We start from the raw sequence: 24,941 nt of genomic DNA on the forward strand, positions 1-24,941 counted from the left end.
GTTCTGGACTCTGATAGGTATTGGGTAATATTATTGTTTCACCTATCAAACTACAAAATGGATTATCCAAGATTTTGTTCAATTGCCTGACTGAGAAGAAAAAAAAAAAAAAGTCCTGAGAACAAATAATATCTCATTATACCAAGTCAGATGACATTAGAATAAAATCGATGTGATGAAGAATATCAAGAATCAATTTTTATGCTTGGAATTAATTTTCTGAATAGGGAATCACTGAACATTGCCATAAATAGTGCATCCCTCATAAACCTATTAACACATCTTTTTTAAGGGCTGAATTTACCATCTAGTTACAGCTCCACTTTTAAGTGCTCACCATCATCAGCTGCAGCCAGAATTTCAAAAGCACAATTTTCATATTGGCACCAAGAATGTGGCCAATGCATTTCTAGGTCTAAGAAGGAGTTCACTCTATTTTTTTCATTTCAGCTGATCCTCACGTCATTAAACAAAAATGAAGTAACTTGTGGGGTTTTTTTCTGGGCTTATAGGTATTCCCAGGACACCAAACTAAGGCCTGAGACTCATGGGCTCAGTCCTGGCTGTTGAAGTAGGAAGACCACACAGGTTTTTTCATATAGGTTTTCAGCAAGCTCCTCAAGATGGAGCATTGATTGCATATTCTGCCCCCATGCTGTCTTTGTCTACAGGAGAGTTAGCATTCGTGGTGTCACTCAAAGTGAACTTTTACTGCCCACAACAACCTATTTCTATAGCAAAGGTCAGATTTGTTATCTATCAGGATGTAGCAGCACAGTGGAATAATGAGTTGCCACAATGAACTGGCCTTTTTACCTTCTGAATGGGCTTCTAAATCAAGCAGAGGGAGCATTGACTGAAAATCATTGGGTCTGTCTACTTGAAAGGTCATAGTCTGAAATACTGCGAGGTAATTTCACCCTGGTTTATATAGTGAAGCAGTCTCTAGTACAAAACCCACCACCCACACCAGTTGTTCAGTTCTCTGGCCTTCTTGGGATTTGAGATGGTAATGGGAAAAAAGAAAGACTACTTGGATCTGTCACAGACCTAAATTACTCAAGGAAAGATAGAAAACAGTAATGGTTTGGCGCTTTTTTTAATTTATTTTTTGCTTTATGGCAAAAGCCATCATAGCAATGACTTGCAATAACTTTCCTTAGAAAAAGTACATGCTTCCTTAAAGTCCAAGTAGAGCTGCCTTACTTGGCCAACAGAGGCACTTGCCACAGCCCATGTGTGGGCAGTACATCTTTCTAGGCCTTGCTTTCACAAGTTGTTCATTTTGTCTTGCTCAATACTCAATTGACTATACCCATGTCCTTCCAACCTTACTTCCCAGTTCTAAGGACCTTCTCTTTACACTCTTCAATCAAGACAGGGTGTTTCTTAAACACAGAACTTCAACTTCCAGTGTAGCCAAAGAAAGATATGCAATTTGCATATTCTCATGGCCTGTGATAGCAATCTTTGGGTTTCGACCAGTCAGACATTCATCAGCTTTGTCCAATGGAGATGCTACATCAAAGCAATAATCAATATTATACAAGTAAAAAATAAACGTCAGTAACTGGTAAATTAAGCTCTTAATAAATACAGCTGCTGCTTGATCTGTTTTGGAAGGGTGTTTGCCCTTGGCATATGGGTGAGCATCCAATATTAGGCAAAAATTTATCTTTCTTTCCTCTAACTCCTGTTTCTTTTACAGATAAGCCAAAGCTCATTGTCAGTAGCATTTGAAACAAACAAAATTCTGCTGTTTAAGTGAAGAATATCAGTCTAGGCAGGCTCCAATTCTCTACCTGAAATTGGTTGTGCTCTCCTGTTTTATTTACCTTTATGGTGATTCATCCATACACTCAGATTTTTCCAGTAGCTGTAAAAATATTTAGTTTTACTGCTACGAGACAATGCTATGACTTGCAAAATATCCTGAGCTGTTGGACCTGAGAATTTCACCTGAATGAATTTGTCCTCCTGACAAGAGTCCTTCTCTGATATAAGACAATTTCACCTCTTTGGTGCAGGAGGCAGAGATTTTTTGGCTACTGGTCTGAGGCTGTAAAGTGAAGTACTAAGAGTAAATGATTACCACAGACCTTTCTATCTTCCCTGTCAAAACCCACCAGACATCTCTGAATTACTCTTTTCTTCACTGAATACAGAGCACTGGGTTAAAAAAAAAAAAAAAAAAAAAAAAAAAAAAGAAAAACCAAAACCACATGCACCACATGAAAATAAAACAGCGCACTCCATGTCTCACACGGTGCTCCAGAGCGAGCATGAAAGAAAAAGATATAAACCATGTCTGATGTTAATGAAACACAGAAACTCATTTTAATGAAGCACTGGGAACTGGCCAGTCTGTTGTAGTTCGGACATTATAAGCCATACAGAAAAAGGAAAGGACACAAATAATTTAATCTCTTCTAAAAAGTATCCTTTTTTAAGGATGTTTGGGAGAGTTTTGGTGGTTGTCACAGGGCATCTTCATGTAACACAAGCAGAAACCCCCGCCTCCGGAGCGGCAGAAGTGCTCTGATGACAGTACAGATCTTGGGCACCACCACAGCACCATCCAAATCTGCTTGTTAAATCCTCCTGTAGCTACATGGGGAACAGCCTCAAAAGGTCAGTGAGCACCACAAATTCCAAATGACAGTTCATGAATTTGGTTCAAAAAAGCATCTGAATTTTTCTCTATTCTCTCACTGTAAATGCTACTCAAGCAGTTTAGAGTGATGCTGCAGAGCAGCTCTTCCCAGCGATACCTAAAAACCTCCTGCACTTCTCTGCGAAGGTATCAGCTGGTGACATGGGCTGCTGTTGCTTGCAGCAATACAAGACTGTGCCTGGCTGCTCTGAACTAGATTTTGTATTGCATGCAGCCCACTTTTGTTTTATCTGCCATCACCCAGGGAGATTATGATACTTAAACATACTACATTTGAAACAATATTAGGAGGAATAAAATATTAAACTAAACGTAATAAAGAGATAAAGAAACATGCACAAGATAAAATGCTGGCTTGAACTAAAAATACCCGAACCAAACCAAATGAGTTGAGGGAACTTGTGAACCAGCAGTCTTAAGATTTATTCCACATTATTATATTAACTTCAGGATTTAAATTTGGCTTTTGTTCCAAGTAGACTCCTTAAGGAGTTGTGGCTAATTTTCAACATATTTAAGAGTGTACACTGAGCCCTCCCAAAAGAGTAATTTCATTAATTTCTTGGTTCTGCTGCTGCTTGGACTTATAATACTTTTTTTTTAATTACAAAGAGTATTCAAGCCATGACATCTTCCCTACATGCAGCACCGTAAAAGATTACCCGCTATGATTCTGCTGCTGCTGTTGACACAGTGCTCCTCAGCAAATTTCATGATATTTCTGGAAAGGGATCTGTTTATAATAATATTAATGTACACATGATCCCTAAAAGCCTTCACTTTAATCTTGGTTAAATAGCCAAGTTATTAAATAGTAATTCCTGGTGCTGGAAAAACATCATCATCCCATGAGACAAAACAAGGACAGGGAATGTTAAAGGCACTGGCATTTTAAAGCTAATTTAAGGAGGATTTATCACAATTAGAAAAAGAGTTATGAGGGATATATGCACATTGTCTGGCAAACAGTGATCCACATTCTACTACCATCATTAAGCTGAAGCATAGGTTAGAAGGGCAAACTCCTGCCTGTTCTGCAAACGCTGATGTGACAGCCACGGCACAAGCTAAGCATCTCCAACATCACTTTCCAAAGAATCAGTGTGAGGGCAGCTGTGAGTAATAGTTAATAGCCCAAGACAACTGAAATGTTATTGAAAAGGGTAAGAGAATTTCTGTGGCTTAAAGCAATATCATTAACCCTGCCTTCCTCTCTGGTTTATCTACAGAAGAAATACCTAGGATAAATGTTGTCAACTGCACTCATGATTTCTGCAAAGGAAGGTTTGTGAAAAGGTAATGCTGGCTTAAGTTTTCATGATTAAGTTGTTCAAGTACCATCTCACAGGCATTCTGCATCTCTTGCTAGAGCTGCCCATCTGTCTCTATTGAACAGATTGGAGTGTAGGTACCAAGTTCAATGGCGTTAATGCTCTGCAGGCTCCAGTCTCAGGCCTGCCTTCTAAAACTTCTGGTTCCTAGATCCCTTTTAGTGATCATATAGGCATTATTCCTGTCTGTGCCAAGAGCAGGTTTTCCCTGTAAAGCTAAAAGTGTGTGTGTATGTGGATAGATCAATGGGTGAATGAAAGGAAGGCAGGCAAGCAAGGCACATGGGCAATAGTAGGGTTTTGAGCTCTCTCCAGAAGCGGCATTAGTATTATGTGAGAATGGTAGCTATGCTTGGCAAGAGCTGAGCTTGAAATCCAGATCAGTGGTAGGAAAAAAAAGAAAAAAAGGAAAATTGGGCCATGGAAAGCAAGCCATCTGATGGATGTGAGAGGTGGATATTTGAGAAGGTTAATTGTAATAGAGAAGGCGACAAAACATATGAAAGGAGCCTAATGTGTGCGTGTTTCCAGGAACAAACATTTTTAACAGCCATTCTGCTACAGCAGCAAGCTCTGTCAAAAATTTGGCTGACTAGATCTTCTCTGCAGCAATACAAAACACACTGCTTATAGAACAGATATTAGTAAAAGAATCCAATGTTCCAGATTTTATTACTTTCGGCTAGTTGTAGTTGAAGGTGAGATCTTGCAGAAGACCTCTTCAGGGCCTGGGGATCCAGGTGAAATGGTTTTAAGGTCTAATGAAAACCCCAGGTAGATTACCTAAATATATTAAAAAAAAATCAGTAACTTCAATGTCAGTCTTAGCAGTAGATTCTGTTCAGTGTTATATTTTGCTGTGTGTTTTTCTTGGGATCATGGAGAGGAAATACCAGGATTTTCAAAATACATTAGCCCAAATTTGGAATACTTACTTTATCCATTGCCTTCATGTGGCAAATCAAATTTCAGGGCAATCTGAATTAGATTTTGGAGCAAGTAAAAGGGTCAGCCTGAGGGTTTGTAGCCCCATCAATAATGGGAGCTTGTGTTCTAATATGAAATTAATTCACCACATCCTGTTTTATGTGGATAATTTAACACAGCAGCTTTCAAATTTGCTGAGACTGAAGGCTAAAGTCTCAATAAGTCATTTAAAACATTTTCAAAAAATTGAGATGTAGTAATTTTTCAGCTTACCTGACTCACAACTGGGTTTTGTGCCAAAACCTTGGAATAGAATCACTTCATTCCTTTTTAAGATCTGCGCTACTTAGAGCCTGTACTGATTTAATTTTTTTTTTAAAGTGCAGCTATAAATTGTTTGTTGTGACTGATAAGCAGGGCATCAGGAAACACAGTGTCTTTGCAGCTTCCGAGTGTGCTTACTACTATAAAAACCAGCTTGATGCAAACTTAAACCTAAGCTGCTGATGCAGACTCTTAGCAGGAAAGCCCTCAGAGGAAGGGATGTGTGTAGAAGAAAAGCAGAGTTGATTGAAACAAGGAGGTCTGAAATTAAATGCTGCTATGTTTCTACTCTTTGTTACAAAATCAGGAGATGGTTCCTTTCCATCTTGAATTCTCCAGATGTGTCTGACCTTATTCTTCTCCTGCTGGTCAGCTGCTTGGATATATTTTTTTCTGTGCAATTGCCTAGAAATTTTTCAGGCAAGTTTTGCTTGTGTTTGTGGGGTATTGTAGGTTAGATAAAAATTGTGTATGTTTCAAATATGCTTCAAATAAATTTAAAACTTGAAACAGTTTGATCTTTCATTACCTCTCTGTATTAACTCTGTTGCTAAATTCTTGTTGCTTTAGTGAAGCTGAATTTGCCCTTTCAGTACTTCTGCAGAACTAAAACCAGGGGTAAAGCAGAAGCAATATTAGTCTTATGCCAAGGGAAAAACGTGTCTGTCCCTGTGACCCATCTCTGTGCTAGAACTGGAAGAACTCACGCTTTGTTTAGTGCAGTTTAAACTTGTCACTATAAGGGGATTTTTGCCAGTCTGGTCTCAAAGTCCGTCCCTGCTGCCCCTGCAGCCTCTTGCAACTTGAGCTCTGTTCTTATTTTTAGAGATCCTCATACCATTTTCCTCACCTTAGAAATTTTCAGTACTGCACTAAACTACATGACTAACAGCTCACAGGCACGGTTTGTTTCTTCAGTAAGTACCAGGAGATGGGAGTCAGAAAGAGCAGATCACTGGCTGTGCCACAGGGAAAAGGTGCTAACGGTCTCTAGCTCCTTTCAAGTTTGTGGGATTTTCCCCTCCTCTGTCCTTCCTCCTGGTCCCACACTCTGTAACCATGTAGGGAATATTAAGAAAAATAGGTAACCTATATAGTGCAAACATTCTGAAATAACTTGGTCTTGACATAAAATCTGCCCCAGCTGAGCAAATCCAGTTGCCCTTAGTAAGTAAGGGATAATGTACTGCAAATCTTGCTTTGAGCAACACTAACTACTATAACAAGACTGAAAACTATGTCCAGTCCCACAGATGTTTTCTGCTTTTTGACTATTTCCAGTTGTTTCTTCATCAAATTAGCTCTCTAGAGTCAAGATAAAGATGCGGATGTCTTGGGTATGTTTACATGGTGCCTCAGAGATCTCTGACACTCTCTGTTCCATGTACACAGACCTGCACAGCTCTGCATGAAGATGCCAGTTCAAGTCCCAGAAGCAACACACAAGCTGCATCTGTGCATCATTTGGCATACACTTCAGGCTTTCTTCTCAGTGCAGGCTGTAAGTGTAGCAAGGCTCTCTCCAGTTCCAAAGCCAAGCTGGCCCTGGACATGTACAGATCTCCACACTGACTGATTTTTAAACTCCTCGTTTCCAACAGTTGGTTTTGATTCTGAATTGGAGCATTTTCATGTCTCTCATGGAACGGGATTGATTTGAAATGTTACTTTTAATTGTAGTATTTTTCTGTTCATAAATACAAGGTTTTCTAAGTGGAAATTTGTTTTGATATAAAAATAAATTCTCTGTTTTCAAGCAACATTTAGAGGGCAGAGAAGTGTTGAGCGTTTGATAACTTTTAATTGGTCCTGATTACCTAAAATCTAGGGGCTAAAATCATCATTATTTCCATAGCACCTTAAAGACATTAACAAGGACAGAAAGCAGGCAGAAAATACTGCATCACAATCTATATACTTACTTTCTATTAAAAAAAGACAAGTGGGTATAACCAAAAATCAGAATAAATCCAAATAAATGGGACAAAATTCACAGCTGTAGCAAGTGGCAGTAGATGTGTGCTCAGCCCTTTTGAGTGCTGTGTTGCTGCCGTGCTAGGCTGAAAGAGGGGCTGCCGGCTGCGCCGGAGCTCTGCGAGGACTCCTGCGTGGGTATGACCCTGGGGGACAGAGAGGAAAGGGAAAGGGCAGCCAAAAGGTCTTGCCATGATTCTGAGAAAGCGTAAGGGTGTCTTCACAGGGACCATCACTGGTCACACAGAGCTCACACATCGCTCATGCGGTTTTTTCCCCTCATTAGTTTTTTCCCCGTGAGGTTTTCTCCACGTGGGTTTTGCCTGACATGAGGTTTTTTTCCATGTGAGCTTTTCCCACGTGAGTTTTTCCCACACAGGTTTTTTCCCCCACACAAGTTTTCTCCCACGTGAATTTTTCCCCATGTGAGTTTTTACCACGTGAGTTTTCCCCACTCAAGTTTTTTTCCACACAAGATTTTCCCATGTGAGTTCCCCCCGGGAGTTTTTCCCTATGCGAGTTTTTCCACATGAGTTTTTCCCTATGTGAGTTTTTTCCAGATGCCAGAAAAAGGCCTTCCAACACATCTTTGTGTTAAAATGAGTATGCTGCAAAGCAATGTACATACAACCAGCAAATAGACAGTTGATCCACATGATCTTCCCAGTCCTGCCTGCTTTATGTAGCTAATTAGATCAACTTCCCATTGCTGCATCTACTGTTCAACTTAGGGGTTATATCTTTAAGTCTTTTAATTAATTAATTTCCTTTGAAAGGTGAACTGTGACTCTGAGGACCGAAACTCAGGGATGGTTAATACCTTTCAAGAATAGATTTACAAAAGTTATCCTTGTGACCCACGTACCCTAAATATAGCTTAAGCATAAAGAGAGCTAAACGAAGAAAACAGAAGTGAAATAAGCATACCTTTGATCAGAATATACTAGTTTGATAATAGCAAATGTCATTCCTGAAGAGGTACCTGCCGCAGCCTGTGGAGCACACGTTTTGAAGGGAACTGGCTTCTTGTGTATGAGGATATTGAAGGACCCCAGTGAAAAGTGTTGAACTTCCCAAAGCTTCTAGCTGTCTGGTATTGCTGCTTTCGTTTAGATCATTTCTCGTAGAGTGCATTGGAATATGAAAGTCTTCTCATCAATTCCTTGTCATTTTTCCACAGATGCTGTAGGTATTAAGCCAATACACCCCATTGAATACACATTGAAATTTAGCCCACTCTAAGCAGGTGAAATGGGAATTTAAACCACAGATCCCCGGTGTTGAATTACTCTGTGCAGCATAAAAAGGATGTTAGTACTGATGAATTGACTACTACAGTCAGTTAAAATACTTTCACTGATTTTTTTCTGACAGCTTCTTTGCTTGTATACCTTTCTCTTCTATCTGTGTTTCTGCTAATACAGTCAGCTTAAGTCACTAGCTGGGACTTTTTCTCCTCATTTAAATCATGTGGAGTTTCCTTTGTTTTTCAGCTCCCTTCCTAAAATTTTTACTTCAATTAGTATCACGAGCATGATGATTTTACAGTCAGGCAGTATGCAACTAGTTTGAAAATTCTCAACTATATTGCTCTGAGTAGTCCAAAATACAAATATATGAGTAGAGCTGTATGGTATTACTACTATGTTTATGATGCTGAAGAGCCAAAACCATGCCAAGCCATTCTGTTCTCTTATATACTGTTTCAATTATTTATTGACATGTAAAGTTAACAGTTTTCTGTGTTTACTCCAGCTTGTGTTATATGTGGTATGAATGAGGTTCTCTGGACTTTGCATTTTTATCTAATTTTCTCCATGTTGGCAATAATTTTGCTGTTTCAATAACTGATCTTACTTACCTGCTGCTAAAAACACTTGTCATGTTGAATTTGGTTATTCTCCTCTTTTCTACTCCTATGATGACTTCTGCCACCCTTACTCAGAAGGATAGGGATGCAGTTCATCCAGGCACTTGTGCAAAGAGGCCTGTGTCTGACCTCTGACACTGAGGACTCCTCGGCAATCGCTTTCTAGCCTTCAGCTGAACATTTATTTTACACCAGTGTTCAGATTTCTTCTTGTTCATAGTCACTCATCACCACACCAGAAGTGGGTAGGATTGACTCCTCTTATTCTTACTTTGATGATGGTTCAACTTGGCTTAGCTCCTTCTTCCTTACCTCTCCTTTGCTACCCATTCTCCAGCTGCTCAAGTTTAGCCATTTGTCTGGTCACGACTTTTGTCTTTTTTTCAGATGTTAACTTTTGCATCTTCTCCATTCAATGCAGAACTCAACTACCTGCCATGGTTTTATCAAGAAACTTTTTGGGGCCTGGGTTGCTGAAGCCAAGGTAATCTCACAGAATATCTTTCACTTAAGAACAGAAGTAGGATATTGCTCTGTAACTCTCCATAAAAGAAGAGGTTTGACAAAATGAACTCTGCACACTCTGAAGACTCAGAAGGCAAATAAGCCTGTCAGTATTGTGCTCATATTAACACCTGGGGTTAGGCCATGACATTTAGAGCTGGATATATTACGGCACCATTTGAGCTGCAGCTTTCATACACCTCCAATCTCTTCTCCTTTGAGCCTCTCTCTTCAAAACATGCTTCTTCAATGAGACTGAAGAATCTGATCATGTTTAATCTTGGGTAACTCAGTTAAGCTGATATCTAATCTTTCCTTAATATCACCTTTATTCTCTGCAGTTCAGCTTTCGCTTTTTCCTGTCCAGATCTTTGATTCCTGCTAGTGAACCACAGACAGGAGCTGCACAGGCTGACAGACCGTCATGTACAGTTGCGTGGATATGGGATAGAAATGGTGCACAGGGCTTGTGCAGATCTTTGGCCAACCCTCGCTTGTGTCCGGGCTCATCTCTGATGAGGGCACAACCTTTTCTGGGCCAGGGCACAATCTGCATTTGTTTCTTAAAGCATTGTCAAAAGTGACGCACTGCTGTGAGCACCGCTATGATGATTTAAATGAGCTAAATACAAATATTTTAATGTCAATAAAGTAAGAGGAAGAAGAGGAATACCAACAGAGATTTGAGACAGATTACAAATTAAAAGGCACTGTATAATGTTTGGTGATATTTAAGGGTAAAAGATATTATGTAGAAAGCATGTTTTATATTTTTAATCTTTTTAAGCTGGCCATTTCATCAGGGACTGCAAAAGTTTCCAACAAAATGAAGTCTTTGCCTTCATTTTAATGAATTTCAAAGTAGGTCCAGTAGGTCCCAAACAAATTAAAAATTCTTCTTTCTGAGTTTGATACTTCCTATATTTAGGTAGTGGTCGCACTCCAAGTATGATGTGAGTCAGGCCAACAAAATTTGAATGCACGCTTTAGAATAAGGGGAATTAAAAATAGAAATTAACAGGGCTGGGGTTTTTTTCCTCCTTGTAATATTTTGGTTTTCGTTAGCCTTTTCAAGTTGGAGACTAACATTTAGATTTCCAAGCTTTGCTCTCTGTCTGGGAATGCTAATAATTACTTCTGAAAGATAAAAATATGAAACTCTTGGATAATAACATCACTGTAGGGATTTAACAAATTCCTGTGGGACTACCCAACTTGCAAGAGCAGCCAGCATTACATCACTTGATGGGGATACAAGATGTGTTCAGAATAATCATGTAAAATTAAGACAAGTGATAATTTTAGTGATTTCCCCTTTATTTTTCTGTACATAAGTGTCGTCATTTAACCCCAGCTGGCAACTAAGCCCCCATGCAGCCGCTCACTCACTCCCCCTGCGTTGGGATGGGGGAGAGAATCGGAAGAGTAGAAGTAAGAAAACTTGTGGGTTGAGACAAAGACAGTTGAATAGGTAAAGCAAAAGCCATGCACACAAGCAAAGCAAAACAAGGAATTCATTCACCACTTCCCATGGGCAGGCAGGTGCTCAACCATCTCCAGGAAAGCTGGGCTCCATCACGCGTAGTGGTGACTTGGGAAGACAAACACCATAACTCCAAATGGCCCCCCCTTTCTTCTTCTTCCCCCAGGTCTGTATGCTGAGCATGACGCTGTATGGGCTGGGATATCCCTGGGGTCAGCTGTCACGGCTGTGTCCCCTCCCCGCTCCTTGTGCACCCCCAGCCACTCGCTGGTGGGGTGGGATGAGAAGCAGAAAAGGCCCTGACTCTGTGTCAGCACTGCCCAGCAGTAACTAAAACATCCCTGCATTACAAACACTGTTTTCAGCACAAATCCAAACACAGCCCCATACTAGCTACTATGAAGAAAATTAACTCTATCCCAGGCCAAACCAGTACAATAAGAAAACTGTGAATCCTTAGGATTTATGTAATAAGCAACCAAAAAAAAATCAGTTTTTACAATGAAAAAGAACATTCTTATGCTTGTTTACAGTCTTTAGTAAAATTACCTAGCAATGTTATGATTGCTATATTAGCAATATTTTAATATAGTAAAGTTGAAATTATATTACAAAAAACTAAAAATAATTATGTAAAATGGTACATTCTACGGCTAGCAGGATACCTAAACACTACTGTAAAAATGAAATAAGGATCTATTAATGCAATATACCTACTTAATAAAAGTTGCTTTCATATTCAATACCAAAATATTAAAGCATGCTTAATATCTGAAAGTCAGAAGTAAAAGAATAAATTAACAAAGGTTAAGAACCTTGTAGCACCTGACTACCAAAGCTCTAGGGCATTATAAAATTTCATGCTCTTGTAATAAAAGGGATAAAGAATTGGCTAGAAGACCACTAAAAGTTAAAATAAATGAACATAAAGTAGATGAAAAATCTTGACATGACTGAGACCACAAATGTGTAAAGACCAAAGACACAGTTTTAAGCCATTAGAGGACCGAATTAAATGCAAAATGAATTCTAGTAGTAAATTAATAGAAAATTACAAAGGTAAGTGAGCTCTGTTTCACAGTTACAGAAAACTTTTTATATCATTTTTATATCTTATTTTTTTCAGTATTTGAAAACATTGAAGTGTGATGAGTTAGATTCTGGCACATGCCCAAACCAGAAACAATATTTCTGCATATAGAAAAGGCACATTTTATAGAACAGACAGAAGCATGATCACACAAGACATTTTCCACTTAAGGTGGGAGCAATTTACCATTTAAATCTTTATTTAAAAATTGTTTTATATAGTGTATTAAAGTTTTACCTCTAAGCTCAGTACCACCTTCGTTTATGTAAACCTTCAAAAGTGATGATGAAAAAGATCAAATTTTTTAGACATATTTTATTATTATTTCTTAATCAGTGGACAAGACTGAGAAGGAAAGACATTAAAGAAAGGTAGAGGAATTGCAAGATGCTGAAGAGGATATTATAACCTAAAGCAAAGAAACAGTTTTCCTCACAAACTGCAAGGCAGCCAAAATCTGTAATGTTTGCAAGATCAAATATAGTCAAGACACAGAAGCAAACAAACCTCTGGTATTGAAATGTTCTTTGTTTGTCAGCATAAGAAGCATTTGTCTCTCTGACCACTTTTGTATTTGGAAAACTTGTCAATGATGTGAAAATTGGCAAACATTTGCCTAGTGCCTGCACTGCAGGTGGTTATGAATCCAGTCTGACTCCCAAGTCAAAAAAAAAAAAAAAAAAAAGTGGAGGGAAGGAAAACACCTTCTGACCTTTGATCTGAATGCAGTGCCTAGAAATGCTGTTTATTCCAGTAGGGCATTGCCTCTTGAAGGTAAGATCCTACACTGAAATCGGTTCTGGTTTGATCTCTGTGATCCAATGTTAATCACTGCAGGTGTAATCTATCTGTCTGCAAATGTCTATTAAAAGACTTTCTGTGTAAACTAGAGTCTCACTTTATGTTTTGAAAAGTTCTAAGTGACATAGAACCAAATTACCTCCATCATACCAAGCAGTAGCCAGAGGTAAGACAGTGTTCATTGTCTTAAAAAATTTTTCTCCACCATGACCTTAGAAATAAATAAACCATACGTGTTTTTCTAAAATCCTGAATGTGGTACTTTGTAGTGAGAACATGAGTGCCTGGAAGTAAAATTTTGATTTATGTGCGGTGTATGTCTGTCTCTTTACAACCATAAGTACAGAGGGCTTTTAGGGCTCTGAGTAAAACTTCTGAACTTTGGTTTCAGCTGTTTTAAGAAACTCTTCCTCCAATTCTTTTTTTCTGGATTTTTGTTTTGGCCTTTAGTGCTCTTTGTGGGTATTTTACACCACAGGCTGCTCCATGGTAAGGATGTTGGTGTTCAAATCTTAGCACAAATCCCAGACCCACCTCATTGTCATCTCCACTATGGACTATGTTTTTGGTTTTGGAGAAAAACCCTAAAACCTCTAATGAGCAAAGCTGAAGCTTTCACAGTAAGAATGTGTGGTTTGCTGGAGACAAGAGCAGTAACCATTATTTAATCACTGATTTACCTACAGGGATGACAGCATGACAGTAAGACTCTCCACAGTTTGCTTCATTATTTTTTTCTCCTTTATGGAGCTGTAAAATAGTTTTCTTGAATGTATCAGCAGGCACTGCTAATGGGAAGGCCAGTTCAGCTGTGTCTGTGGATGGTTTGCTGGACACCACGAGGAATCCTAAGAGAGTGGTATCAAGCTCAAAAACACAGTGATGCACTCTTGGGCAAAGATTCCCTCAGAGATCTCAAAGTACAGGTCAAGAGTCTGAATTCTTGTAGCCACCAGATTTAGAATGATGCAAACTGGGCAGGTTTTGTGACAGCTACACAAATATATGAGAGAGGATCTAATTATTTTGTCAAATTTAGCCAGATTCATTCAGCTAGAAAAACTACAGGAACTTCTGGGTGGAAAACTTTAATAAGTTTAAAAGGAGTAAATGAAACTCTTTTGAAATTAAGAAGCTAGTGGAAAAAGTTGAAGTTCAACAACATTAGCAATAATAGACTCCTATGCAGGCTTTCAAATTTTTTGTAAGAGTACCATCACTTCTCTTCATTAACAAACTGTCCTGTTCCTTTTCCAGACCAGAGCTAGCACATCAGTGTGACCATCTCTAATGAGATACAGGATAATGCTGCAAGGACCAGACTTGCTTGTCAGCCACTGCCTGATGGGTTTAAAGTAAGAAATGATCCTTCATTAATTAACCGTCACTTTCTATGTAGATTCACTCATTGAGATGCAGGTAATTAAACCAAGGTCATTTCAAGGACCAACAGAGGAAAAACAGCAATGCAAAGGTGGTGTGGTTGACTTGATAGAGGGCTTTCATTACAGTTGTGTAACAGTTACAGATACAAAGGTGGCCTTTTTGGAGACAAAGAAAACCACCCTCTTTTCTAACATGTCACCCCAAGGCTAAATAGGTTTTGGACCTAACTTCATAGATTTTGCATGGCTTTCAGGATAGATTAGGAAAAGAAAATGTCAGTAAACTCAAGAAAATTCAAGATAAAATAATAATATATGGAACAAAGGCAGGCATGGACTTATTGGGAGGGATTGACAGTGACTGAAATATCCCTGCAAAAAAGACTCTCAATCTTGTGTCTCATTTTAAAGTGATATTCACCAATTAAAAAAGAACTACTTCAGTCAGAAGACTTTATGTAGAAAATGGAAGTGTAATTTGTCTCAGTGTTCAGATTCATTTCACTGACTTAACCCTTGCAAATGCAATGATGTAAACCTATTGAGAGCTGTGCAATGCAAGCAGCCACTCACTCATTCACAGGTATAAGACTCCAGTTATGAAACCACTGAAGCTTGGGGGTTAAATAGTGTTTTTTGCAGCTCCTCCAACTTAGCTCTTACACCAGTCCAAGACAAGTGAAGTTCCAAACTTTGATCACTGTTGAGAGCAACGTGAATATATTGAACCTGCAAATACCCTTTACCTCTTTCCAAGTGGTTCCCTTATAATTTGAGTGTTACATTAAAGTTGTATGCTATAGATTTTAATAATGATCTTCCATCTGGTTTGCTGAGCACCACTTGCTGTGGATTATATGACCTACTCACTAGCATGTCCCATTATGAGCACTTAACCTTGAAAGTGGTAAAGACAGAACATTTAATCTGTTAAACACAGTCAGAATCAGAAAGTTTATACAATACATGTAATTTGGTTTAGCCCTTCTAATATTTTCCAATTATTAAAATAAATTTTACTGAAAACTTTCTTCTCGTGAGAAGGAAAAGAAATTATAGAGATAGAAAAATCTCTATATTGAGTTTTGGTGAACAAAAATATTTGTTGAAATATAGACATGAATTTGTTTCAATTAAGGCCTTCAGTAATCATCAGTATACTGAACTTTTACAAGCATGGATATGCAAAGCACAAAATCTAGTGTTAACAGTTATGCAGGGATACTAGGAGTAGGTGTGAATGAATTTGAAATTAATTTTCCAAAATATTTCTGATAGGTACACATTATAGTAGAGTTACTCATACAGACATCATCCACGCACCAATCACAGCTTGTATTTTGATATTTGAGTGCAGAACATATAAAAAAGTGAAGAGCGTTCAGAAAATCACTATCTCCTCATGAAAATTCTACAGCTAGGCAAACAGCAAATTGTTTTCATTATGAAATTAAAAATAAATAAAATTAAAAGCTTATAAAAAATAGGCAATCATTCACTACAGAAGAAAAGATCTGGTAACACATAACATACTAATCTTGATGCTTAAAGCTCTGCTAGAAAGTTTTTATGGTGATGAGGGAAATACAGAATTCTATATAGATTACAAAAGATTTATTCATTCTAATTTTAAGATAATTGATGTTTTGACAAAGAGATTTTTTTCTGTGCCATTTTACCATCCACAGGTGTTTCTGTAACCTTAAAACAACCGACTTGAGTAAATAAAGGTGTAATATTATTGTAAATCACCCTAGAATCCGTTTTAAGATGATCAATCCTTGTAACCTGGTGTTTTATAATCTATAACTACTTGAGAAAAGTTTTACATAACACTTTTAAAATGGAGGTAGAGAGTGAGATCATAAATTAAATACCAAAACCTGACTGTCCAATAATCTCAGCCTAAGTATTAATTTTCCATAAGGAACCAACATGAAAATGATGAAGATATCCTGTGGCTGGAGTAACATGTACCGCTCTTGAACACACTTGACACACAATGTAGTTTAAGACAGTGGCATTGGATGGGGGATTTCCATTTTAGCCTTCAAAACCAAACACTTACTTTGTAAATGGGTTTGATAAGAAAAATACATGCAGTTGCATTTCAGATACACACACAGACTTACTGGCGTTCCAGCACGCAATGGGCACCAACTCAGTTACGCTGACTTGTACACACACGAGTATTACACAGTTGTGAAGCAGCCAATTAGAGCTGCGTTTGGCATGCACATTGCACATGAATTACAAGAACTGTAAAATGGGCAATTAGAACTGCATGTCGTTTGGAAATTTGAGTTTTCAGCACCACCACCGTCTTTCCCAGGAAGGCAACACTGTCAAAATGGGTTTTTTATGCAAAGCTCTTAAAAGGAAAAAAATGCCAAACAAACTAAAAATATGAAGTCAGCTGAACCTGAATGGAGCTCCAATTACACCAATTTTTTTTGCTTTTGAGAAAGTGTTTGAGCTTAATTAGGTTAAACTATTTCAAAGCATGCCCAGTTGTTGTAATTTGTTTATGATAGAGTTGCTCTTTGATCATGAATGTTCATTTTTATAGAAACCCTGTTATCAGTCTCAGGATAAGAAATGAACTGTTTGTGCTAAGAAAATTAGAAAAGTTTGAGCTCAGAAAATAGATGTCATTAATAAAGGAAAGACTGCTTAATTTAGTGTGTGATGGCAGTAGGGTGAGCAAGTTATTTTTCAGGAAGGACAGGGAAACTGAAGTGTGTACACTTACACATCCCACCTAAGATATGGTAGCCATTGGAGTATCTTTAATAAGCTGGTATCTAGTCTGAGTTTGAACTTTGCCAGTTCTTGGGCAAAGCACTTGTAATATCTGCTCACAATTTCTATCCTTTGAAATCCTTCCATTCATTCTCATAGCAAAAGAAAACAAAGCATTCTCCATCCTTGAAATTGCTGTTTGATTCTGATATTTTTAAGAGATTTTACCAGAAAGGTGAAAAAGGTATAATATAGTCTAAGTGTCCCTAAGAAAATACTCTGGCTTTTCATTTTTAAAGAACGAACCTTTGCTGTTGTTGGAAGTAGGTAATAAGAACATACTCAGACCATCTTTATTTAAAAGCATGAATCTATATTAGAGGCTGTAGGCTTGCTTTTTCAGCTTATCTCTCTTCCTTTTTTTGTTTTTGTTTAAATCTTTTACGTTGCAAGATGGGTGCATTAGCTGCACAGTTTTCTAGCTGAAGATCATCCAAAATACATGAATACATCTTGGCCTTTGGGAAGGGCTGTATTCACAGAGCATTTAAATGAGTTTTTTCAGATATTGCATGAAGATATTTTTACACTCATAGGGGAATAATGCAGATCTGTCTGAGGTTCCCTGTACCAGCAAAGCTGTCTCTCTCTGGAACATGCTACAGAATGGGTAAGAGCTTCATAGGCAAAAATTGAGAATTTTAAGACCATATTTTAAAACTGTGTTCAGGTGGGGTTTTTTAATGCAGTTGATGACATGAGTTGCCTGTATGTATCCTCGCACACCCAAGGATGCCATGATTGGTCATCTCTGTGCAATCTCACCTGAATTATGCACATACTAGTCACTGATGCAGATTAGACATGCAATATTTGTACACTTTTTAAAATGTAGGTCACCTTCATGAATAAAATTTCCTGACAGTGGCCTAGCCTGTCTTTGCCAAGCTGAGCATGCTGTTAGCCTGGCTCCACTCTATAAAACTGTAACACGTGCAGTGCAGTAGGTTAATGACTGCATGAGTGAAACTACTGTTACCTTCCCAGCTGAAGGTTATCAGCTTTGACAGCATTTGCTGATGTCCAGTGAACCATAAGCCATATTCTAGGGGTACTTATCACTTTACTGTCTTACCGCCAAGGCAATTCATGAGCAGTTTGTGAGGAAAAAATGTGAGCAGGGCTGAGGAGGACATAGGAAATTTTGGAGGGAAAAAGAAAAGTATTAGGCGATGCTAACTCATCAAAATAGGCCATGAAATAGGCCATAAAAGAGATGAAACAATAAGAGAGGCATCATAGTGGAAATAACTATAGCACCATCCATGTCAGGCTGGTACACTCTCTTCACTCATTCCCAAACCTGCCTGATTTGAAAGCAATCTTTGACATTTGTGCTCTGTTAGAACACTTCTTGCCAAGAGATCGCTGTATAGTTTCACAAATATTATTGAAGTCTCACACAGTGCCTGTGAGGTAGATCAGTGAAGTTATCTCATTTTTTCACATGAGTAAATTGCAGCATAGAGAGGTGAGTGATTTTTTTTCCTTTTTCTTTTTTTCCCTGAGACCAGAGTCCTGGCTCCTCCATCCTGGTTTTATAACTTGCACTGCACTATCTCTGTTTTAACAGAGTCCTGGTAAGTAATTTTTGTGCATTAAATATAGTTTCTGTTTATGGGTCAGATGTGTCTATGCTTGGTGCTAGTCCCTATGCATTAAAAGAGAAAGAGGAGGTGCTGCTCAATAGGATTACAGTTGCTAATGTTTTGCCAATAAGCCTGAACTATTCTTTAGTAGTTAGTGTCTGTTCTTACCTTGATGGCAGCAGTGTAGAGAAATATTTGGAAAATCACTGGTAATACCAAAAGGTTGAAGAGCTTTCCCTATTACCCAGCTCATGGATATTATGTGATGCCTCATCCTGAGGGAAAGCTGTGATTTCTCCCAATAAAGATAGTCCAAAGACACTTCCATCCACAGAGCAGGAACTTGTGAGCATCTGAACTGTAGCTCCTATGAGGTACAGCAGTGGTTCCCACAGCTACAGAAATGTGTATTGACCAGAAATAATACATTTTGCATTAAATAAAGTACACATTAAGTAAAACATTTGTATTTGGTAATGTAGAGAGTACTGAATGACTGTTTATTTGTAGAGGTTTGATTGACAACATCATGGTCCTAATCAAAAAGAAATGCTTAATAAGTTTACTTTTGAAAAGCAAAGGGCTAAGCACTAAGATTTTCTGGCTAAAAATACAAAATCAGTCATTCTGTGGAATGCTTATTTACAATCAGTCATTAGAAATATAGAAAGAACTGAAAAAAACTTACAGGGGAATAAAGATTGACTCAACTGATAGCTAAATATTAAATATTAACAGTGTTCATAAGAATGAAGGAAATTACAAACGGCTTGCCAAACTGAATTGTCCAAAATGACTGACTGAATCAAGAAGTTAAACATCCTTGGGCAAAGCAAACTATGTATCAGCAAAGGTCATTACTGTTTCCTCATAGGGTTTAGCTCTTTCACTTTGCAACTGAGCTGCGTTTTTAAAAATAGTTTCAGTATGCAGACTTAAAGGTCTTGGTCTGTGTTAAACAGAGAGGCTTTGAAACCAATTCCCTCCAGCAGCTGTTAATGAATAGGAGCAGGTTATTAGGATGTTACTTGTAGCAGCTACCTGTGTGATACTGTGTGTGAAGGCTACACCAGCCACACAATGGTTAAAGATCAGAGGTTTAATTACCCGTATTTTACTGGGCTTGCCTTTAGGCCTCAGAAATGAAAGGATTGAAAGAAGAGCAAATGAAAGACTTTTTTTTGTCGTCCATGGGAGCAGTTTCAGGACCGCAGCTTGCCAGCGTGCTGTGCGCTGCATCTATGCTGTTGTACCTATTACCATCCCGTTGCTGTTTCAGGTTGTGGCAGTAGAATTAATTTCCTTTATTATAGCTGTATTCTATTGGTACAGGACTTAGTAAAAAACTAGAATTTATGTGAAACACAGAGAAACTAGTGATCGCTTTCCCAGTATGTAGGTAAACATACATCTATATTCAGAAGTCTGCTGACAATATTTCACAATATTGCATATTTTCTGCAATTGATTTAAGCAACAGGAACAGCAAGAGTATAACTGCAGCTCAAGTACCCTGTTCACAAGATGATAGTGCACTGTTAACTGAATCAAAGCTAAGACTAAGTGCTACTTGAAGCTTATTACCATTCAAGTGAGACCAGTTAAAAAGCAAGCACCAATTTAGAGCTAGTGACCTTGAGCTGTGAATGTTGTATTATCAGATGCACTGAACAAGGATTTGGCTCAGCTGAGGGGTAGGCACAAACTCACAGTAAAGAAATTATAAGTAACAAGCCACTGCATGAGAGGCTCCGTCTGCCTTGCTTTCAGCCCTCATTCCCCATAAAATCAGAAAATTGATGGTAAATGCACAACATCTTATTGTCCATGGGTGGTTAGAGAATTCCAAATTGAAAGGGGCTGAGGTTATTCTTGCTTAGCAGATGAAATGCTAACTATATTTCAGTGCATTTGTGTATAGCAATGGAAAACATAATTTATCTGGGATGTCAGGAATTACATTGCTTTTCATTAACCTTAAATGATGTTACAAGGCTTTGCTCTACTGCTATGTAGGTACATGTACTGTCAATTTCTGTGCATATGTATAGATACAGAATTAAGGCAGTGTTGGAGATTCCTCAAAACCTTGCTAGGAGAAACCTGTTAAGAGCTTATAGCAGTTATTTATTTTATGTTTTAAAAATTCAATAGACTCCAGTTAATCTGTGTTCTGGTAATCCACAGAATAGTGACTGAGCCAGACACTTAGCTGGTGTAATGTAGTGAAGCTCTTCTGAAAGCAACAATCAGGCTGCTGCACTAAGATGTAAGAGGCTTAGGCTCAATTCCCTAATTTACCGCAGATCTCTTGTGGAATCTTGGGCAAATTCCTTATATCTAGATGAAAATAAAAGAGTTTACAGGCATTGAAGAAAGTTTGAATCCTGACAATGCTCATACTTCCTACATGATGTGTAAGGAGAGCCAGGCTCATTAAATGGAATACAAAATAAAACCCACGGCTCAGCATTGTCACATAATTTCTATATGGCTTTAGGAAGCCAATTTTACAAAAGAAGGCCTAACCCTGCATATTTCCAATGAGAGTCCTCTGGTACTGCTTACATCAACAGCCGGGCATCTAGTTTCTTACTGCTCCTGAAGACGGGTGTGAATTAGGGGCCAAGCTAGTCAGTTCAGTCATGACAAAAGACTTTGTGGGCAGGCATGGAAACAAAATTTTCCAGCCTCTGGTCAAGCCACAGCTGAAAGCATGTTTCAAGCATCAGATCTCTGGAACTAGGCATCAAAAGAGGGACTTCAGAGAAATTAATGACTCTTAACATTTAATCTTTCCATTGTTGCTTCACGACCTCAATATGGAATTGGAAGGTAAATGCATTAAGGAGTATAAAGCATTCAGTTACTGGAGCAATGGGGACCATATAAGTAGCTAAAATTAATAGATGCTGTCATTTATAATTGCTGAGAGTCCAAGCACCAGAGTGCATTACAAGTGAGTATGGTGGGAAGGTTTGAGCTCTTGAGTTGATAGTCTGATCTCTGATCCATACAGGCAGAGCTGCCTGGGGGGCCATTGGATGGAGGTGTGCCAGACTATAAAGGTCTGCCCTGCAGACAAGACTGCAGAATAGGCACCTTCCTAGCAGTGGTGCAAATACAGGATGTAGATGCTCTGTAAGCAAGTGGTCAAGTGAGCAGTGATGTCAACGCCCTTTTTGTACCTTTGTGTTTCAGATCATGATGAAAGAAATCTTTATTGTGGACAGAGTTCCAGGAAAAGTGGATGAAAAACATTTTAGGGAACAATTCTGTCATAAGAAAGGGTGGAGAAGTGGGCCTAGTAACAATTTGAGAGACCAGAAACAAGCAGAAGAAAATATTAAATCAAATGAGAAATGTACGGTGGGTCTTCTGTGAAATTAGAGAAACGTTTGGGGGCAAATTCTGCAGAATTACCACAGGACAAGTATCTAAGGAAGGTGTGTGAGCATGAGTGTAGTACATCAGGAAACAAGTTTCATCCATCCTACCTGCAAGATACTGCTTTGTCAAATGACATCTCACCATGAATTGAAAAGTTAGTATTTGCTCTCTGTTACTTTTGATGTTGATAGCATTTTCTCCAGCCTCATCTTCTTCCGCTCTTCGCATTTGACCAAGGACAGATATTGATACCCATTTTGACTATTCAGGAACATTTTCTGACACAAAATCTCACTTTGAGAGAAGTGTGGCAATTTACAGTTGAGTTACTTATGGCTGGATCTCAAATCCTCCTTTTAAGCAGGACTGCCAAAAGACAGTGATTTGTCAAGTGTGCCATCAGGAGCCCAGCATTGTCCTTAGAGATGAGAACAACCTGCACCTGGCATTAGGCTTTGCATAGAACAAAGCATCTATGGGAGAGCTCCAGCCATCTTAACCTGGTCCTTCTGTACAAACCAAGCAGAAAAGGCAGAGAAATGGTTACTGCTCTGCAGCTGGCATATTTTCCTTATTCATTGTATGTGCTGTGAAACTGCACAAAGTCCCTGCCAAAATCAGCATGAACTCTGCTAGGCATTCCCTGTCTCTGTAACAGGGATTGTTCAGGTGGGGAATTCCTGTCCAAACTGGTGGTCCTGAGCAGGCATTTGCACCATCCAGCATGTGTGTAATGAGTTACTCCTTTTCCCTCTCCCTGTGACCTCTGATCCCTACTTCTATAGGCAATGCAAATACCCCTGCTCCTTCCTCTCCCTGCCAGGACTGTTGTTCTGTGGTTAGCCAGAACAAACATGGACCATGATAGAGCAGGAACCAAGTTTAGGTTTGCTGGATCCTAGCCTGGCTTCACAAAGGCTGCTTTCATGCTAAAATTCAGCAATGCTTTTCAGAAAGCATCAGTGCAAAACCTCTCTAGGCTGACAGGTCAAAAGTAGAGTTTGGCTCTGAACTTCACGTGTTTTTTCAAGCAGCGGTATGTGTACAATTTAGCAGTCTCTCTGCTCACGAGATCAGAATTAGGGAATGCACATAAATGAGTGTCATTGCAAGGAAAATTAGTGTCCTGAATTAGTACAGAAGATGGAGCAACTCTTGCTCGTTTTCAGAACCAACTACATTAGTAAGCAGCCACAGACTTGGTGCAACAGTTTAGTATGGGAAGACCTCTGATGTATTGATCATGGTGGAGAAAGCAATTCCTGGAGGCTCTTCCTCACAGCTGTCTCCACAACAAACAGTTCAAATAACTGTAATGCTCTTCTACTGCATTGAATATTTCAGTAAAAAATTCCTACATTGCTGACATGGTGCATCATTAGTCACCGATAGCTGTGGTGAAAACTCAAGTATGGACAAGCTGAAATTTCCAATTTTCCTATAGGACTGTGCTGCCTGTTAGAATGAGCATGCACAGTGCACCCAGAACTGTTCTCTGCTTTTGGAACTACCAGTGGGATTCCTGCAGTGTGTGAACTGTACCTTTTAGACATAATGAGAATTGTTTCACACAGCATTAAATTACTGGTAGCTGCAGAGCCTTGCAAATGCCAGTGCTCCGGCTCCCTGGGTAAAATGTACTGCACAGAAATGTTTGCCAAAAACATCAGTGTGGAGATGCAGCCAAAGCAGTGAGTATACTTTGAGGTTTACAGCTCTGAACAGAGATTCAGAGATTTTTACCTTAAGTTTCAGAGCAGCAATCAGCAATAATTTCACCCTGCTCCATCCTGATACAGGGGACGTACCTTCTGCAATTTCTCTCCTTACTGAACTTAATTACAGTGAGCTCAGGCTCCATGACAGGTCGCTGTACAACCTCTTTGGTTTATATACATGCTGCAGAACCCAGTGAACTGCAATGCAAAGTAAGAGTCTCAACTCCATGAGAAATGTGTGTGATTCCTCTGCTCCACAGTATTCGAGGCTTAGCATGACAGAGGTGACAATGCCATAAATCTCCATTTAGGCCACGTGTATTAATCCATTAGCACCAACTGTGCAGAAGCCTCGTAGATCAGAGCCACGTGCACTGGACAGCAGTCACTAACCACACAGAAGTGTCGTGGAAGTAAAAGAAATCTGAATACTTTCTTCCTTAGAAGAGGGCTCAGTCCAAACACAGGAAGATATTGTTTCTGTGTTCAGATTAAGAAACCAGATGAACGTTTGCCTCCCTTAGCAACAGGGAAAGATGTTCTTTAGCTTTCGTTGAGTTACAGCATCAAAATCTGCACTTATTTGTTTCTTCTATTAACTGTCAGATATATAGCTGATTCTTTCCATTTAACAAGTTGGCAAAATCTCTACATCCTCCACTCTGACAGCAGGAAAATCAGTGCCTTTGAAGTGTGTCTTTTGGTATGTCCTCATAGCTCTGTTTCCACTATTGGAGAGAAGTTGGGGTTTTTTTTAACTTTCTAGTTCTGAGGCAATTAATATGTGGTAAAATCTACAGCTGGTGGGAAATCTTTCCAACAAAACTCCTCTGATAAGTGAATACTGATTTGTCAAAATCAAAACTGTTCCTGGGTATCTGTTTTCATTCAATTCTAGTTCTGAAATTGCCAGTGTATCTGGTTCTGCATTCTCAAAATGAAACCTAACAATTTTTTGGCTTTGAATAGTTTTTTGATTGACTGGGACAAAAAGCATAGTTTGAACTGTTCTTTTGTTAAAGAAAAACAAAAACACTAGGGAAATCCTAACATGGGCAAAACACTTTGTCATTTTTATA

The 24,941-nt window shown here is 38.8% G+C and overlaps 1 protein-coding gene across 13 annotated transcripts in view; it reads left to right on the forward strand.

Moving 5' to 3' along the window:
* The window catches only part of TOM1L1 (target of myb1 like 1 membrane trafficking protein), a 158,885-nt gene that overhangs the window by 103,080 nt on the left and 30,864 nt on the right, over positions 1-24,941 (forward strand). For 4 of the 13 annotated variants that reach the window (XM_074889209.1, XM_074889207.1, XM_074889208.1 and 1 more), the window contains 4 exons: positions 3,904-3,970; positions 9,522-9,584; positions 14,236-14,333; positions 18,680-18,745. The exons of 3 other annotated variants lie outside the window; for them this stretch is intronic. In XM_074889209.1, the coding sequence (XP_074745310.1) occupies positions 14,269-14,333; positions 18,680-18,745 (131 nt within the window). In that variant the 5' untranslated portion in view covers positions 3,904-3,970; positions 9,522-9,584; positions 14,236-14,268. Of the gene's footprint in view, positions 1-3,903; positions 3,971-9,521; positions 9,585-14,235; positions 14,334-18,674; positions 18,746-24,941 lie in introns of those variants that run through there. 6 more of the 13 variants (XM_074889211.1, XM_074889212.1, XM_074889218.1 and 3 more) reach the window with 5 other exon arrangements.

This window comes from Strix uralensis, chromosome 19 (assembly GCF_047716275.1).
Source record: "Strix uralensis isolate ZFMK-TIS-50842 chromosome 19, bStrUra1, whole genome shotgun sequence".
Lineage (NCBI taxonomy): Eukaryota > Metazoa > Chordata > Aves > Strigiformes > Strigidae > Strix > Strix uralensis.